We start from the raw sequence: 18,537 nt of genomic DNA, 5'->3' as shown, positions 1-18,537 counted from the left end.
CATTCAGGGCTGTTTTCTTCCCTGATAACAATGGCTATTGAAATCCATGGATATATAGTTAGAGGAAGACAATTTTTTACTTGCATATCTTATGCATCCTATTTTTTGAATTCCACATATCCAATTTAAAAAAGGATATTAACCAGAAAATTAAATTGCACATAGAAAGCAGTTTTGAATGCTGTATGTTTTGCAGTTTTGTCTTAAATGTTCTGGGAAGCAAAATCAGGTGTCTCAACTTGCATTGGCTCCAGCCCACAGGCCACCACTGGCGTAGATGACAGCTGCATCAGTGACACTACTTTTGGGAAAAGCCAGTGTAAATGCAGCTTGAGGGTGGTAATCATACTAACAATGCAACTGTATGTTTTCTCAGCTTGTTTCAATGGACAAATTCACTGTTTCCTCTGATAGAAACAACACAGCCCCAGGCTACAGCCACAGAGGCACTGCTTTGGATAGCCATCCCTCTTCTGAGCAATTACTGTTTGTGGAATTACAGCAGAGGCAATATTGATAATTTTGAGGAATCATTAATTGTATCTTCAAGTATGAAGACATTAACTGTCAAACTAATCAAATAATGCTTTCCATTAAAGATTTTCTTTCTCTTAGTTCTTCTGGTCTCAGGTCTCCTTGGGTAAATACTTCAGTTGTGTGAATGTGGAAGTTTGTTGTCCTGCCTGTTTGAGTAAGACGAAAATACTTTTTCTCTTGGCAATATAGAGCTGATATTGCTAAAGGAGTAACACTGAGACATCATTAGAAATGCTTTCTAATTTCCAATAAATCACAATTAGGCAAACCAAGCACAGGCACAGGAATCTCATGAATCTCCTCTAATATGTAATTTGAGCTTGCGAGACCTGGCTGGTAGCTCTATTACTATATGAAAACAGATCTTAATACAGCTAATAGAGCATGAGGGTAAATCTACAGAGCCAGTACTTAAGTCACATTACAGGCCCTTTCTGCTGAGTTTTACAACATTTTCATGTAGTCTCCAGTGTGGACTGACATCAAATCACACAGGTCCCACGTCAGATAAAAAGGATAGCAGATTTGTTACAATTCTCTCCTTCATTTGTTGATAGGATGATCCTGCTTATCTTGAAGGTGATGCAATGTATGCGAACATTAACTGGCTGAAGCAAGAATATATGAAAACTCAGAGAAACTGGAAAGAAGTGAACGACAGAATGAATGCAACAATACAAATACGAAGGAAGATGATCAGTGATAAGGCACCTTTACAAGACATTCTTAGAGTATTTCCTTTCTTAAGATGCCCTTATCAGGTAACAGATCTATACTTAATAATGGCATTGAGTTTAATATTATAGATGTGATACAACTGTGAGCATTTATCTTACTGGATGTTTCTAGTGAAGTATTCATCAACATTCTTCTATTTAATCTATTGTATTTTTACTGCTAACACCACTTTAAAAGACTCACTAGTTAAACATGCCACACACAACAGCAGTGAGTTATTGGAAGTACTTTGTTGATACTTGATGTACATCTTGCCTGTTTTGGAAAGAAAGTAAACTATCACCTCATCCAGTTTATAGATCTTATTTTACTGAGCTAGTCTTACCTTGTCTTCACAGCATGCATCTCAATTTGTTTTTAGTTTTGATTTTGAGGATTGCAATAATCCCTTATTTTTTTTTTTCTTTTTTAGCTCTTTCGGGAGTTCCAGATTCTTACACACATGAACATTTATCAGAAAACAGTTGAGATTTTGGAGATTTATTCAGAAAACATATTATCTTTGTATCTGGTGAAGAATAATCCTATTACCATTATGCTGCAAGAAAATCTGAAACAGCACACAGAGGAAGACATTCTAAAATGTCAGTACAAATCTTCTATGCTCTGAATATCTGTTCTGGTCTGGATGGGAGGGAGTTAATTTTCTTCATAGCAGCTGGTATGGTCCTGCGTTTTAGATCAGTGACCAAAACAATGCTGGTACCACACAGTAAAGTTTTAGCTGTTGCTGAGCAGTGTTGCACAGCATCAAGGCCACCTTTGCTTCTTGCTCTTCTCCACAGTGAACAGGTTTGGGGGCTTATGCACAAGAGGCTGGGAAGGGGCAGATGACACAAATTAACCTCCTGAGTTGGAAGGCACCCACAAGGATCATTGAGCACAACAAACTGATAACTGGGTAGAGAGGAGTTTGGGGGTGAGCAGTGGTGGCAGGAGGATTATCCAGCTCACAAACTCCACTAGAAGCAAGGCCTATCATAAGAGAAATTTAATCATAATACTGAGTTTATGAGTGTCATGAATGATTTAAATACTACTGCACGTTGCCAGCTGAGGCACCTAAACCTTTACTGTGGGACAAATTACTCTTCAAAAGGGACTGAGCAGCAATTCCACTGCTGAGCTGTTAGCTATTTCATAAGCCACAATTTGTCTTTCCAGGATGATATCAGAGTGCCAGAATGTTTTCATTTGTAATTTAGTAGAAATCCTTGCCTTTGACAGACATGAAGATGACTGCTGCGTGTTTACTTCTGCCAGATGTCTTTGGAGATGACTCTAGTCTGTTTGCTGCAGTAAACGAAGAGGTAGGAGACAGCACCACTGGCTGTGGTCTCTTGCTCATATGAACTGCCTGGGCACATCCCTTGGCCTTTTGGTGGTTCAGCTTAGTTCCTGGAAAAGGATGATATAGCCTGCCTTTTGGATAAAGAGCAAATACTAACAGAAATGCTAGCTAAATTCCAAATGTTATTAGGCTTACTGAATTCTCTGAGATATTACAAGTTACAGTGCAGTTCACCCAATGTGATACTGTGACATCATTTGAAATATCCTTTTTTTTTTTTTAGGTGAAGGCGGTGACACCAGTGTTGGAAGTTAAAAATCCCTTCAATGTGAATTCATGTGAGTTTGCTCTGTATGTAGAGAAACAAGAGGTAGCCCAGCTTGAGGACTGCACCACAGCCCTGGCAGCACTGGTGGCTGCATTTTACGTGTTTGATATCCCATGCCCAAACAGAATCTATAGGACACTGAACTTCCTGGAGTCTCTGGTATTTGAGATGAGGTGTCCAGCATTCCTCCCAGCTCAGGTAAAGAGAGGGCTGGAAATCCCAGTATTTGCTAGTGCAAATCCCAGTATTTTCTAGTATGCACAGTACTTGTCTCAGGAACATTTTGTCAAAATAAATCTCTTTGTTGTGAAGATGAATCAGTGCCGTTCTTTCTAGTGAAAGTGTATGTATATTTGTAACAGTTATGTTTAATACTGTTTTGTTTTTGTTTTTGTTTTTTTAAATTGTACTGGCTACTTTTATAAAAATCTGAAATCTGAGCATTTTCTTTATTTTAAATGAACAGTCTGGAAGTATTAGAGAAAATAAAATTTTCTAGATTACTACGTGTTGTGTATTTTTTTTCTCAGAGGATTTTACAAATTCTGATTTTTGAACATCAGAACTTAAAAAAAATACTTGTGAGTTAGTGAGCACTTTGCTGCTTTAGGTGCTAATATATTTAATGTCCTGAAGCAAAAGAAATTAGATTTACTGGTTACCACTCTCATTATATTATGAGCATATGATCACTAAAAGTACTTAAATAGTTGTTTTTTGTTTGTTTGTTTCTTTGTTTTGTTTTGTTTTGTTTTTGTTTTAAAATGCTGGGCCTGATTTACAGTTTTGCAGGATGATGATTTTTCTTTCTTTTATCCATGCATGAAATCTTCTTTTCTTCTTTCAATATTAATCCTAAATTTGCTAAATAAGGATTCTGAGATGAGCTCTCAAAGTAGCAAAAACGACTTATCTGGGATGTTGCCATGTGCATTTGTAACCACGGCTTTGGCAATGGGGAATGAATGCTTCATTTTCTTTCTGAGTTTGCTTTTTAGAACAGAGCAGCCTTTTCCACATGTACATATCCCATCTGCCCACGCAGAACAGAGACCCTCTCCTCTCCTTTTCCACAACCTCCTCTTCTCCCTAACACCTCTTAACTTCTTAAGCACCATGCATATCTGGAAATCCCAGGGGATTAGAGCCTGATAGTGGATGGCTTCAGACAGCCTTCTAGTGATGGAAAGAGCAGCTGCCAGCAAACTTAACCAGTGCATTAATTAATCTATATAGAATGGCAAATACCATTTTATTAAAATACTACATTCTGCTAAAGAGCTCCATCTCTCACAAGTGCCCATACAGGCAAAGCAACATTTGTGGTCACCACTGTTCCTCACACCCAGACAGAAAGCCCTTGGCTGTGCATCCCATTCAGAGATTACAGTGGGAGACTGAGTATGAGAGGAGAATACTGACTGCATTTAATGGCCAGACTCTCTTGCTAAAGTCTTTGGAATCACTTGCCTCCCATGGAAATTGTGGGATATCCTTAGCCCATGTAACTGCTGGGTCACCTCCAATACAACACTGAAAACCATTGCAAGTGCCATTTTAAAGATTCATTAGGTGTCCTTGAGTATATTTAGTTTCCTAGTGCATTTGTTAGGTGTAATCTTTGTAATAGAAGTTGCTATACCCTATTACCTCATCACATTTTCTTCTACATCTTGTAAACAGTATTAATTCTAAATCATTTATTTAAACCACAGTACGCTGTATACCACAGTACTTTGTATATATACAGTAGTACTGTAGTATAGTAATAGTATAGTAATAGTACTGTATATATACAGTTCAAAATACTCTGTACTGTGGTATACTAAAATTTAGGAAGTTTTACTATGTACTTAGGTATACAAAAACTCAGGAAGCTGATAAGTGATCTCTGCTGAGTGGGAAATCATTGGGTCTCACTGAAGGTTACAGAACTGGCACATGAGAGAAGGATAAACATAGAAGGTGAGGGTTCAAGGAAATGAGCTACACGAAAGGACAGAAGGAAAGAGAACGCAACAGTTTGGCATTTTGTTGTTCTGCATAGGCAACCTCAGCTGTTGGCAGTGACAAAACCCAGGTCCATGAATCTCAGGTGAGACTGGGTTTGGGGCAAGGTCGGACAGCAGCAACAAAGTTGCGTTTTCAAACTCATGACCACACTGAAATACAGTGAAGCACTCCACACCACCCTCTGGAACACTTGGGTTCATCTTAGAATCATGGGCACACACAAATGTAACAGACAGCTCCAATTCAGGTTTTATTTATTGTAGTACAATAAGAGTGCAATTTGACTGTACAAATATTGAACAAAATGTAAAAATATTATTTATGCAATGCTATGGAAGGAAATTAACAGAGCAATGCAACTTACTTCATACTGACCCTGTTTTACCTCACATTATGGCAGGTACCAGTCCCCAAGTGTGATCTGGAAGGGACAAAGAGTTCTTGAAATCTTGAGGAACTTCAGCCAAAAAACAGCCTAGCTAAATCTGTGTGAAGATTTAAAATTCTCCAAGTTCTGTGCAACAGAAACACTGTTTGTTCATAACTCTACAGACTGAGCAACTGCCCACCTCAGCGCTAAGGAGAGGGCTGCCAAAAGCTTGATCCAATTCTTCCCTCTCCTTGCAAAAGCAAAATTCTGATACAGTCCTCAATAGCTGGGCTTTCCTCAATTTAAAGTGCATCCGGCTTACATCTTATATATATATACCATGTGCAACAACTTGCCCTGACAAATTGTTATAATAATCCTCCGAGAAAGACGGTTGCCTCACTTAAGTACCTGCTAGTGGAATCTGCAGTCTTGCTAATGACCTGCTGAAATCCATGCCCTTTACCTAGTTCATGCCTATGCACCATATGTGTTTAAGTAGCCTTTTCCGCCATGCTTTGGCTTTCTTCCTATGCCTCACTCACTTTTAAATCAGACTTTTGAACTAGGAATTGATGGGTTAAGTAATTTTCCCACCATCTGGAAAACAATTTTATGTTGAATATGAAGCCAGAGTAGCAGTCCTAGCTTAGCACACTGTTTTTCTCCACTGTTGTAAGTATACTGGAGACTAGCATGTGCAGACACGAATAAATATGTTTTTGTTTTTGTTTTTTTTTTTGATAATAGCATTACCTCAAAATACATTTATTTTCCTTCATGTGCTGAAGGACTGTAGCACGCTCCCATGTAAAAGGCTGGGGCTCTATTGTGCAGCATAAATGAAAGTCTTCTATGAAGTCAAACTTTATTTTTCAGTTGCAGCCTTCTCTATATTGATCTTTTGGTAAAATACATTAAAGATGCTGGTGGAAAAACTCACATAACATTTTTGTAATCGTGCAAAAGTAAAAACATTCAGTTATCAAAAAAGCATTATAATTTCAACCCCAACAAGGTTTGTTTTGTTTTGTTACAAGCAAACAGACAGTTTTATAATCTGCAAAGTCATATGCTGTAGCATAAAGTGCCACATATGTAACATTGTTTCATTTTTAAACTATGGCACAAATTCATATTAGCCATAACAGTCTAATCTGGCTACCTGTAGCCTAATTTTTGGCTAATCATTTTTTATTTTGATAGTATGAAGTAAATGCTACTGAAAAGTAAAATGGGTACATGAAGTAGAATTCAAGAATTCTTAGAAAATATTAACGTTCCCTTATATAATACAGCATAAATAATTAATGAAGGTTTTCTTGATGTCCAGAGAGAGTTAGGGATCCTAACCATCCATGGAGAATTAGCGCCATTAGTTTGGTAAATAAGACTAGCTGATTCGGTTGTTACACAGTACCTTCTTAAAAGCTTGAGCACTTCCCAGAAGGATTCAGATGTGTACTGGCTCTAGGAGAATATAAATAGTCCACCAGTGCCGAACATACTTTGCTTCCTTTCTGAGAGTCCTTACTCAACAATTCTAGTGAGTTTTTGTGCTTTGAATAAAACATGAGCTCCAGTGGAGAAAGCTGGCTTGTACACATTTTCCATTATCTTCAAAGTTCATTGTGTGAGTTTTTCTCTGCAGCTTTGAACATCAGAATGGAATTAAAGATTTTTAGGGCTGGTCCCAGTTTAATGCTCATTATTTTGACAATGTCTGATTGGGTCATTAGCAGAAATGCTTCTCCATCAATTTGCTTTAAAAGAAAAACATAAAAAGCTATTAATAGGTCTGACAGGGCAGCAATGTAGATGTTCCAGAAAACATGAAAAGAAAATTCCCAGACATCGTACAGGAATGGCTGAATACAAATGCTTTCAAACTTCAGGATAGCTTTGCTATAAACTTTTTAGACAGATTAGCTAGTCAAAAGGAACAGGATGATGACCCTCCTTCTGCTTGAAAATAACTGGCTGCTAATTTTTTAGCCAACCTGTTTTTATTTTCATACTGACAGTATAAAGTAAAAGCTACTGAAAAGTAAAATAGGTAAACGAAGTGAAATTCAGCACAGTAACTGTTTTTGCCATCTTAGCTGCTCGTTGTATGCAAGCCTTCATAGGAAAGCTTCTAGATTTTACTCCCAGCTAAAGAACTGGAACCCTCTTCAGGGCGCTCTTCTCTGTTCATTCAATAGCATATTAAAATGAATTTGCTCTCAGATGTAAATGTGGGCTAGAGTAGGTAAATCTGCTTCTGGTACAAACACAACACTTATTTTTTCCTCCTAGTTTAGTAGTATTGCTATTTTAATATACACTACAAATGAATGTTCTCTGTAAGCAAATCATTCCGTTGCCAGGGGTGCTAAATCTGAACATGAGGCAAGGCCCTCACTCCCCAGGACTTCACTGGTGCAAAAACTTCCTTTTGTAAACTTTGGGTCATTTTGGTATCTGTAGCAACTTTTCAGTGTAACACAAGCAGGACAGCTAGACCTAAAAGCCAGCTGTGGTTAAATTAGGAGCACTGCTTAGACTTCGAGATACTAATTTGAGATAGGACTAGTGTAATTAATTTCCTGAAAAAACAGAACATGAGCTTTCCAAGTCACACATGCTGCTAAGGCAGAGTGCAAGGTACATTGCAGCATACACCGCAGCACTGCAAGCTAAGAAACACTGCAGTGAGACCAGCACCATGTAGTTACAACAATTGCTGGTGACTCATTTTGTGCACAGAGCCAAACTGGGTGGGCTCAGAACCAGAATTGTGGTGATGTGGGGGTGACCAGCTTTTTGTAGCATCTTCACATAATCAGGATGAGGGTTCATTTCCAAAGCAGAAGTTTGAACCAACACCTTCCACCTACCGAAAGACCTTCAGCTGTAAACTTGAAAGGGTATTCCATAATGAACTTCGTTCAGACCCTTCTGTGAGAGCTAGAGCTGGTAGGTGCATGCAGTATAACTGCCCTGTAAATCATATGGATGCCAGCCAGTCCATGCTGGTTGGTCTCACTGGCAGAGAATGCTCCAGAAAAGATTTAATTCATTACTCACAGACAAATCTTTAGTGTCTAAAACTTAAAGAAGGCATTTATTTTCTTACATCTCTGAGAATGAAAGTGTTTAGCATTCATCCATTTCTGTGGCACTTCTCATCTGCTGGCTCAATCAGCAGCGTGCCAGCTATTATTGATCTTTAAATTAATTGGAGAGACATCCTAAGTGACACAGAGGATGAGCTAGGCCTGCATACCTGCTACAACTGTAAAATGCCTAAAGTGCAAAATGGCTAGAGATGCCACGCATCACTCCTTTGTTATGTAACTGTAACAGTAAAATCTACAGCCTAAAAACTTCCGACAAAGGAGAGGATTAGCAGGGCCATCTGTATACATTTTACTCAGCAGGTGCATTTATGTTCTCAAGTTTAAGAAGTGCCACAATTATTCTTCACTGGACTGTATAGCTGACTTGGGATATTACAGTATTATACTCTGCCCATTCAGGTGGTCTGGCTGAGATAAGCACCTGAACTATTCACTCCAGCACTTTGTGATCAAATAACCTTCTTGGAACTAAGCAGTAATAAAAGGTAACAAACCTCTGACATGAAAGGCAAGAGTCAATACAGATTATAAACATCTACTGTGCCAAGAAGCCCTTTACTTCCCACTCCATGAGCTGCAAAATGACCTAATCTCCCACATACATGCCTCTAACTTCAAATATACACTTCATCCAAATAGTTTACATGTGTTTTTAGCGACAAAATAAAATTAATTTTTTCATTAAGCTTTGCACTCTGTGATTTGTTTTAAATATAATTTACCCACCTCATCTTTAAACACCTTGCCATGTTCCTCACAACCTGGTAAACTCCGTATAAATTCAGAGACCTGCCACCAAAGAATACAATTACAGATTTAGTAAGACTGGGGTCTTCTCAAAGTAATCTTAAAGGTTGACATACATTAAAACAAAGGTTTCTAGTTGTTTTTGCATCCTCTAATTAGGTACTTCACATTCTGTCAGTGTACAGTCATGCAGCTGGGTGTGTAAGGACAAGATTAATGGCTACTCCCTCACAGTCAGTCAGGTTACTCTACATATGCACATCCAAAATAATGAATCCTCTCTTGGTGAATCCCTTTGCACAAACAAAAATGTCTGCTGCCTTCCTCTCCTTTTATTCTTTGCAGCAGAAGGACTAGCAAATCTTTTCTCAAATTTCATTTTTTTCTTCTGATTAGAGGAGATCCAACAGTTCCATCCACAGAAAAGTGCCTTAGTCATAGGCACCTCTAAAAGTGAAGCAGGGACTAGATCCTCTCTGTCCAAGCATTAATATACACCTGAACAGTGATGGGCGTTTGATTTTGAAATTAAATGTCATGGTTTGACCATAATTATACTATTCGTATACAGACTACAGTTTCACCCTCCATAACAGTGTGCTACATCCAAACTAAGTATAGGGAATAGTTCTTGGTCCATGACCCCTGGACTGTTTCCACAAAATGTTTGTGCAGGTGCTAGATGTCATTAGTGTGGACCTCGTGCACATGCTGGGCCATACACTTAGTATTGCTCTTTTCCTCTTTAACCCCAGTGAATCTATATACATATACATTTATTTGTGCATTTATATCTATGCTTATACCTGTATCTATATATGTATGAATGAATACTTACTGCTTTTAGGGCTTGATGGTAGCTGAATGAGCACTTTGAGGACCTGTTACATTAGGTCTGGCTGTCTAATCTTCTGAGTACTAATGCATTATCAGTAATTTATGGGGTTAATCTATAGCTCTAAATAAACCAAGAAGTTGAGGGTGTTGGTGGTGAAACAAAAGATACAAGGAAAACCTACCTCATCTGTACTCCACTTAGAAACTTTACTGGCTGGGATCCCAGCTACACTTGGAAGGAGCTTGCTGTGCTGTTCCCAGCGCAAGGGTAGGCCAGGAATTTGCAGTTTTGAAGACACAACAACTGGTTGAGAAAGAAGCCTCTGGGTATTGGGTTCTTCAGTATCTTCAACAGAAAGTAATAAATAAGCATTAAATCTCTCAGTTGGTGATGAGATCAGTCACAGTAAATCACATTCATTTCTATTAATATACGTGGGTCTCCCTACAAAAGGTGTACAATTTTGCTTACACCAGAATTACAGGAGTACGATGAGTATTCTTCCACTAGTATGACTGTGATTATATTGGCTCTGTACAAATGTAACTACTTTTACAGGGAAAAAAGCTCCTTTAACACAACACAATGCTATGCTAACACAACTGTTGGCATATCACACCATAGGTCACATAATTTTAAGTATTTTGATACAATAATTAACACCCACTTTTAACAGTTACACCGTATGACAAGAACTAGCTTAATGCCAGGGTTGAGCTGTAAAATTTCATCAAAACCAGCACTGCACTGCTATAAAATTCCAAGTGAATCAGTTGAACGGTTCCAGCCCACACAACATTTATGCCTCATCCACAACAAAATGTTTTTCTGTTCTTCTGAGAAAAAAACATAAATGTCTGCAAATTCTCTGCTCCCACTTTAACTGAATGTTTTATTTGGAAAATAACATTTAACTCCTCCATGATGTCTTTTTTTTCCTTTTTATTTTTTGCAAGGTCATTTCCCATTTTTATCTCACTTGTCCATTATGGAAGGAAGGAGGCTCCCACTCCACCTGCCTCAGAGCTAATGTACAGGTGGGAGGATGGCTTCAGCCACATGCTGCTGTTGCTGCTGGTGTTTGGAGAGCAGCAGCAGTTGCAGATGTGTGTAGGAGGAGAGTGAAGAGTCATGCCTTGGATGATGTCAAACTGTATATGACATCTACATTCATTTAGACCCATTGCAAATCCAAAAGCAACAAGCCTGCTATGAACTGAGGCCTGAATGCCTCCAAGTTGCAGAATAAAACTGTGTAAAACCTCTGGAATGCATTTCTGAATGAAACAGTCAAAGAATCTATATCTAATATCCTTACTATCATTACTTCATACAGTCACTCACAAATCTCTATGCTATTCTTGTTTGGATTCTTCACTTCTATTATAGCTCCATTCTATTTCAATTTTTGGGAAGTTGCTATTATTCATAGATCTCTCTATTTTTACCGTTCTAGTTTTCATATCTAGTTTTCATACATTTGTTCCCAACAACTGGGGCACAAATTCCTATTATAGATTTCTGCCATCACAATGGGACCAGTTTGAAATATATAATGTGGCCAACATAGGAAGTGATTACGTTAGTGTTTTAGTTCAGGTTAGGAGCATGTATTTGACATGAAACTCATCTTCTCCACTTACCTCACCTTGTTTCACAGCATGAAGCAGACTCAATTTATTTTGGATGAAACTGAACTAGAAGTTTAAGTTCTAGGAGCACACCTAGTGTGCTAGTCACTAATGGGCAGGCAGTGCATGAGAGGAGTAAAGCCCAAGAAATAATCCACCAGAAACGGGGCTACAGTACATACTGTATCTTCACTACCACATGATTCACTTTACAAACCTGCTTCTACTGGGTCATATTACTTGCTAATTAATGTAGAAGCAGCAATAGCTGTACTGACCTAAGAAACAGTTATGGTAGACTCAGGTACAGCAGTAAAACTGTTTTGAGAACAGTTTCTTTTGGGTTGGGAGAGGGCAGAAGAAGAGAAAGAGGTGCTATATTAGTAAAAACATCAGCTCTGCAGACATTGCAGGTACTAACTTGGAAAGTACCCTGCTACTACACTCTGGAGGGTATTATTTGCTGGAAAAACAAATTGAAACTAGCTCCAACCTTCTAATTCCAGCATCTGCACACCTGCTGCCATTGCTACTACTTGTAAAGATAAGAAATGTGTCTGCAGAAATGCTGCAACAAATCCAACTTTTTTCACTATGAATTTGGTCTCTTCCACATCAGTTGTCATCTTCTTATCTTAACTAATCTATGTTTTAAGCTCACATCAGCAGACTGCAGCATATTTTTTTCACTTCTTAAAATTCCCTTCTCCTCTTCTCTCTAGACAATCTTGCAGATTCTTCCTAGAGAAAAAAAAAAAGGGGGGGGGGGGGGGGGGAAGAGAGAGAGAAGCAATTCTCCCTCAGCTGGACCTGCCCTTTCCTATCACTACATTAACCTAATCTTTCTCCTCTGCTCTCCCTGATGCATGCAATTTTTGTGCTCACCTTTTCCCTCAACCTTGCTTCAATGATCCCATTCCACCAAACTCTTTATAACTGCTTTTAATTCTCACTCCCTCTTCCTCCTTCCCTCCAATATTTCCCACCACTATCATGTTGGCTACCCCAACCTGTAACCTCAGTGTCATCTCAATTCAGGCCTTACTGAAGGTGATTTCCAAGCTCTTCCCAGTCTCTTCCAGCAGTCTCTCCAAAACTCTCTGGGTTCTTATCAAACCCAGCAACTCTGAACTCCATTTCTTTTGTGTTCTTCTGCTCCTCCAACTTAATTCTGGTTACTTTCAAGACATACCCTCACTTTATATCCTATATCCATTATTCCAAAGATTAATTTTAAAGTATTTAGTCAGCATTGTCAGTCCACTCATTATATTTTTTCAGTCTTCATTTGTTTTTCTATCATATACTTACTCGTGGAAGTGATATCCTTAAATGTCTATCTACACAACACTATTGTTCTTTAAATTTTCCTTAGAATTTATTTCTAAAAATCTCAGTGACAAAAAAATAGTCTTGCAAGACAGCAAACCTATTCAATGTGAAGCTTGTTTTATCGAACAATATATTTCTAATTGCTCCTCGAATCATTTCCCTATCCCTAGCTCAGTTTTTTTTTCTTTCTAAAAAATATCTTAAGAGTTGAGAATAAAATTATATTAGGATTTTTTTTTTTCCATTTGCAAAGCACGTAATGCATTGCTGTGGTAAAACAAACAGATAACAATACTGTGCCAAGAATATTCCAATTAAAGTGCATGTATTTATGCATTTATAAGAGCATATAGATTCAGATGTAGTGAGTAACAGTAATGTCAGTTAAAGGTACCTATCTATCCCATATGTACCTTATTTTCTGTAGTTTACAGCAGCGTAATAATAATTCCTAATAATTCCAGATGAAAATTCTATGCTGGACATCTGTTGTATTGTTGTTGTTTGGTTTTGTTTGTTCGTTTTTTGTTTGTTTGTTTGTTTTCTTTCCTTTCATTTTTTTTTTTTTTTAAGAAACTACAGCAAATAGTTCAACGATTTATGAATGACATTAGCAGAAAATAAGTTCACTACTGTGACACTGCATAATGGAATTGATGGAGTACAAGGTTTACTCATTCAAGAGCTCTAGCTAATGACAAGAAAAAGAATTCAGTGCCTACTGCCTTTCAGGATGTGGGCAAAAATGCCTCTGCTTATCAGCCTGTGTCTTATCTCCCTCACACATAAGTTGCACTGCAAAAGAGGAGCATGAAAAGTGCCAATCTATCAACTAGATGTAGGTGAAAAAAAAGAAAGAAAAAAAAAGTCCTTCAGCCCTGCAGTGTGTATAGTCACATCCCTGGCAAAAAAAAAAAAAAGAAAAAGTTGAGGCTTAGTCGGGGTAACTTCTTATACAAGATGGCGCAGAGGACAGTATTTTGGCTACAATCCACGTGTATAATACCAGACTTCTGAGTTTCTTCATCTAAAAGTTCTACCCACTTCATGCTCTGGTCTTCCTTATTCTGCAAGCTCTGCTTTCCAGGAAGAGGAAAATCGTGTTTGTGGGCCAGATAAAACACATGATGTACTCAAAAAAAAGTCCTGGTGTGAAGTCCCAGTTTGGACTTTTAGAACAGGACCCTGAAAAGCACCATGTGTTAACCAGTTTCACCACAGATGCAGAGGATTCCTTGCACGAGATAAGTGAAGAAATAAAATCTGATTGACATTCTGCTTCAGCATCAAGTCTTACTTAAGATTTCTGGACAAAGGCCTTACAAATTTTGTGTTGCACAACAAACTGCTGAAAAAAAATATCTAAAAAGTTATGGAATTAAAATATCAAATGAAGAGCATCTAGCTTCTCATTGAACTTGTATGAGTTGACATATTATCGCAGCAAAAGCTGCTCTGAAACAATATGCCATTTCAGTTCAGGAACTAAATAGCCTGACATACTAAGTCTCACTCACAGCAAATAATTATCAGGGGTAAGACTGTAATGTTCTGGTTTTGTACTCTGTTCTTTCTGATGAGGATAAAAATGAATAATGTACAGCCACCTCAATCTGTCCAGCTGGATCTGTACAGCCAAGAGTTTTGACACAGTGGTAAATGAAACCTTACAGAATCAAAAAATATGTCCCGTCTGTGGACATTTCCACATTCCATCATTGGGTCCTCTGGAGACCCTATGATGGAACGTTCTGTTGCTAACAAAGCATTAGACTAGGTTATCCAGGATATTGTCAAGCCAAGTCCTAAATATTTCCAGCAAAAGAGATTCCACCTCTTTTCTGGGCATCCTATTCCCGTTGTTCTCATGGTGGAAAGTTTCTTCCTTATATCCAGACAGAATTTCCCCTGAAGCAACTCATGCCAATTGCCTCACCTCATCATGTGAGCTCATCTGCTCACAGGATACACCACTGTGTATCCTGAAGCAGAGGGTACATTTATCTTCCTTGTAATTATCTTTTAGTAACTGGAAGACTCTGAACAAGCCAATTCCTTCAACAAGTCTTTATATGTCAAGTCCTTCAACCACCTAATCATCTTGGTGGCCCTCCACTAGACTATTTCCAGTTTTTCAATGAAGTAAAAATCTTAGTCTTCCCTCTCTAATTCATATGAATAATGCTCATTCTGCATATGGGGGGCTCAAAACAATCAGACTGCACAAAAGACTGAGCTAGAGCTGAATCAGTCACTTTAACATTGCATTGGAGCTAACATTGTAAATACAGAACTTTGCATCTTCAACTTCCTTCCAATACATTTTTGAAGCAATAAATGAACATAATAACTTTAAAATTCAGACTGGTTTAATTATCTATTTGTAAAAGTCAGTGAAAGGAAACATTTTATACCAGCATTCTGTTTGTACTCAACTTTACAACTTCAGTAATGTTCTCAGCAAACCCTCTGTTGATTATAAGATAAACACACCATTGAAAGTGTTGCTGTCAAAAAACTTTTGGACGCAAATAGCAAATATGTAAAGTAAGTTGTAATGCAGTTTCACGAAGACTTACAAGGAGTGCCACACTTTAGTTCTTCAGATTTTAATATTGAGTGTAAATATCAAAAGTACTGCCAGGTTACCTTTAATTTCATTTGAAATGAGCAGCTTATTTTCTATCTCCTCTTCCTCACACTCTTTGTTCTTTATGGAGTCCTTTGTCTGTAGTACCCCACTGAGGAAAATAGACATTCGTTTTTATTAATACATAATAAAAATCACTAAGCATGATGAAATTACTTGCTAACAATGCTAGATCATTAACACACCAGGATACCCACACAAGGGACATTGTATCATCATAAAATATAAAAGAGGAGGATCAAATTTCTGACTTACACAGATGGCGATACTAATGCCTACTGACATGAGTTTTGCAATTAAGGCTTAAGAGTAGCGTAAACTAAAATTCTATAAATCAGATAAACGTATTTGACTTCATAACTGAAACTAGAAAATACACAAATGAAGGCAGTGGACTTGTTCATGGCAGAAGATGAGAAGAGTAAAAAAGACATATATACAGCTGCATATCCCACAAAGCCTTAGTGGTTATCCAGGCTATTCTCAGGAGCTGTCTTAAACATCTACTTCTTTTTCTCTACCCAACTTTCATCTCCAACCCAACACCTGTACTGTATTGACACACTGTTGTGCAGGTGTTAATGATCCCACTGGAAATATTTTTACCCTTCTGTTATTTCTTACAGAAATGAAGTTTAGATGAGCTTGCTGACATTGTGTGTGTATTTGTTTCCTTCCTTTTTCAGTAACATGAGAACACTGGCCAATTCTTTCTAAATCATCACAGAAATAGTGCTCTCAGAGATACTAAGTACATAATGAATATTTTGTTAAAATAGCTGACAGACAGAAGGACCTTAAAGTCAAGACTGTAAGAAAGCCCATTACTTGAACTCAGGTTTTACTGAGTACAAGAGAAGTAATCAACAATAAAACAAGAACAACTTTACCAACATTCCACAGATTAAAAACAACAACAAAACAATAACACACAACTGGAGCTAAGAGCCTGTTAGGCATCAAGATTACGGAATCACAGAATCATAGAATTGTCTAGGTTGGAAGAGACCTCAAGATCATTGAGTCCAACCTCTGACCTAACACTAACAAGTCCTTCACTAAACCATATCACTAAGTTCAACATCTGAACGTCTTTTAAAGACCTGCAGGGATGGTGACTCCACCACTTCCCTGGGCAGCCCATTCCAATCCCTCACAACCCTCTCAGTAAAGAAGTTCTTCCTAATATCCAACCTAAAATACCCCTGGCACAACTTTAGCCTGTTCCCCCTCATCCTGTCATTAGGCACATGGGAGAATAGACCAACCCCCACCGCACTACAGCCTCTTTTAATGTACTTATAAAGAGCGATAAGGTCACCCCAGAGCCTCCTTTTCTCCAGGCTGAACAAGCCCAGCTCCCTCAGCTGCTCCTCGTAGGACTTGTTCTCCAGACCCCTCACCAGCTTCGTCGCCCTCCTCTGGACTTGCTTGACCACCTCGATGTCCTTCTTGTAGTGAGGGGCCCAAAACTGAACACAGTACTCGAGGTGCGGCCTCACCAGAGCTGAGTACAGAGGGACAATCACTTCCCTAGACCTGCTGGCCATACTGCTTCTTATACAAGCCATGATGCTGTTGGCTTTCTTGGCCACCTGAGCACACTGCTGGCTCATATTCAGCCGACTATCAACCAATACACCCAGGTCCTTCTCTGCCAGGCAGCTTTCCAACCACTCATCTCCCAGCCTGTAGCTCTGCTTGGGGTATTGCGCCTCAGGTGCAGGATCCGGCACTTGGCCACGTTGAACTTCATATAGTTGACCTCAGCCCATCGGTCCAGCCTATCCAGATCCTCCTGCAGAGCCTTCTTACCCTAGGAAGCTAACTTAGCTAATTAGCTAACTTCCAAATACAAACCCATAGAAAAAACAGACCTGTTTAATTCAATTTCCTACATTTATACCTACTTAATGCAAGTAAGCTTTTGGGAATAAATCAGGTAGGACCTGCAAGTTCACTGATATAGAAGGAAATGTATTTAACACAGTACAAATGGTGCAAAATTAACACAACAGATCAGAAAATCTAGCCTTTGTAACTACAAAAGACACAAATAATAATGGTTTGATAGGCAATGCCAGTAGTATAGACATAGCAGTTAGGCCTTCTTATGCCACAATGGACTTCTCCACAACATCTTTCTCAGAAATATCACCTTTATTATTTACTGATTTTTTTTCCCTAACTTTCATAAACATAGAAAACTTCTAAAGAATGATGCTACAAAGTAGCACAATTAATTCAGAAGCCAAAGTAAATGACTAGTGTAACTCAACATAAGGAACAGAGATCTCCAAAACCTGTGAGGAAATACGTATCTTCCTATTTTCTCAAGGACAATTTTCATGGAGACATACATCCAGATATTTTATCACATTAGCTAAATACAAGTTAATATAATTAATTGAAGGTGTTGAGGAAGGGGTTGGAAGATAAATTAAATATTTTTATGAGGTAGTAGCATTTGATTCCCCAGCCTTAGTGCTCATCTTCCTTAACTATAAATACTTCCAGAGTAGAATTTCTGTTACAATGAAATTAAATTTCAACTTAAAATTGAATATGCTGTAGGCATACCATTTCTATCTTGAATTTTCAGGAACATTCCAGAGGACATACTCTGGTTTTTACACACTTAATTTTGAAAACAAAATTTTTCTGGTATAAATAATCATCTGCACACATAAATACCTCTTATTAGTGGGAAAAAATGCAAAGAAAAAAAAAGGAAAGCAAAGGAGGAAAACAAAAGGAAAGCAAACGAGGAGGTAGAACAGGAAATTAGCTGAGTACCACTTAGGTTTACCACAAAATAAATCTCATGGTTGGTTGCGTATGTGGTTGGTTTCTCAACCAAGTGCTTCTACGAAACAAAATATTGCCTAAAACATGAAGACAAACACAACTGTACTGAAGTCAAGCAAAATTAAATCAACA

At 38.2% G+C, this 18,537-nt stretch overlaps 2 protein-coding genes across 6 annotated transcripts in view; one reads left to right on the top strand and one right to left on the bottom strand.

Annotated features, from left to right (window-relative positions):
* The window catches only part of SAMD3 (sterile alpha motif domain containing 3), a 36,190-nt gene extending 31,120 nt beyond the window's left edge, over positions 1-5,070 (top strand). The window contains 5 exon segments of the mRNA XM_032184479.1: positions 1,095-1,298; positions 1,688-1,859; positions 2,503-2,585; positions 2,850-3,092; positions 4,942-5,070. Coding sequence (XP_032040370.1) covers positions 1,095-1,298; positions 1,688-1,859; positions 2,503-2,585; positions 2,850-3,092; positions 4,942-5,070 — 831 coding nt within the window.
* Positions 5,071-6,028: 958 nt separating this feature from the next.
* Positions 6,029-18,537, bottom strand: part of L3MBTL3 (L3MBTL histone methyl-lysine binding protein 3) — an 86,239-nt gene continuing 73,730 nt past the window's right edge. For all 5 annotated transcript variants that reach the window (XM_032185556.1, XM_032185560.1, XM_032185555.1 and 2 more), the window contains exons 19-22: positions 15,597-15,688; positions 10,166-10,329; positions 9,126-9,188; positions 6,029-7,040 (exon numbers count right to left, since the gene is read on the bottom strand). In XM_032185556.1, the coding sequence (XP_032041447.1) occupies positions 6,897-7,040; positions 9,126-9,188; positions 10,166-10,329; positions 15,597-15,688 (463 nt within the window). In that variant the 3' untranslated portion in view covers positions 6,029-6,896. The remainder of the gene's footprint in view (positions 7,041-9,125; positions 9,189-10,165; positions 10,330-15,596; positions 15,689-18,537) is intronic.

Source organism: Aythya fuligula, chromosome 3 (assembly GCF_009819795.1).
Source record: "Aythya fuligula isolate bAytFul2 chromosome 3, bAytFul2.pri, whole genome shotgun sequence".
NCBI classification, from domain to species: domain Eukaryota; kingdom Metazoa; phylum Chordata; class Aves; order Anseriformes; family Anatidae; genus Aythya; species Aythya fuligula.
The sequence above is the reverse complement of the archived record's forward strand: the minus strand, read 5'-3'. Positions and strand labels throughout refer to the sequence as shown.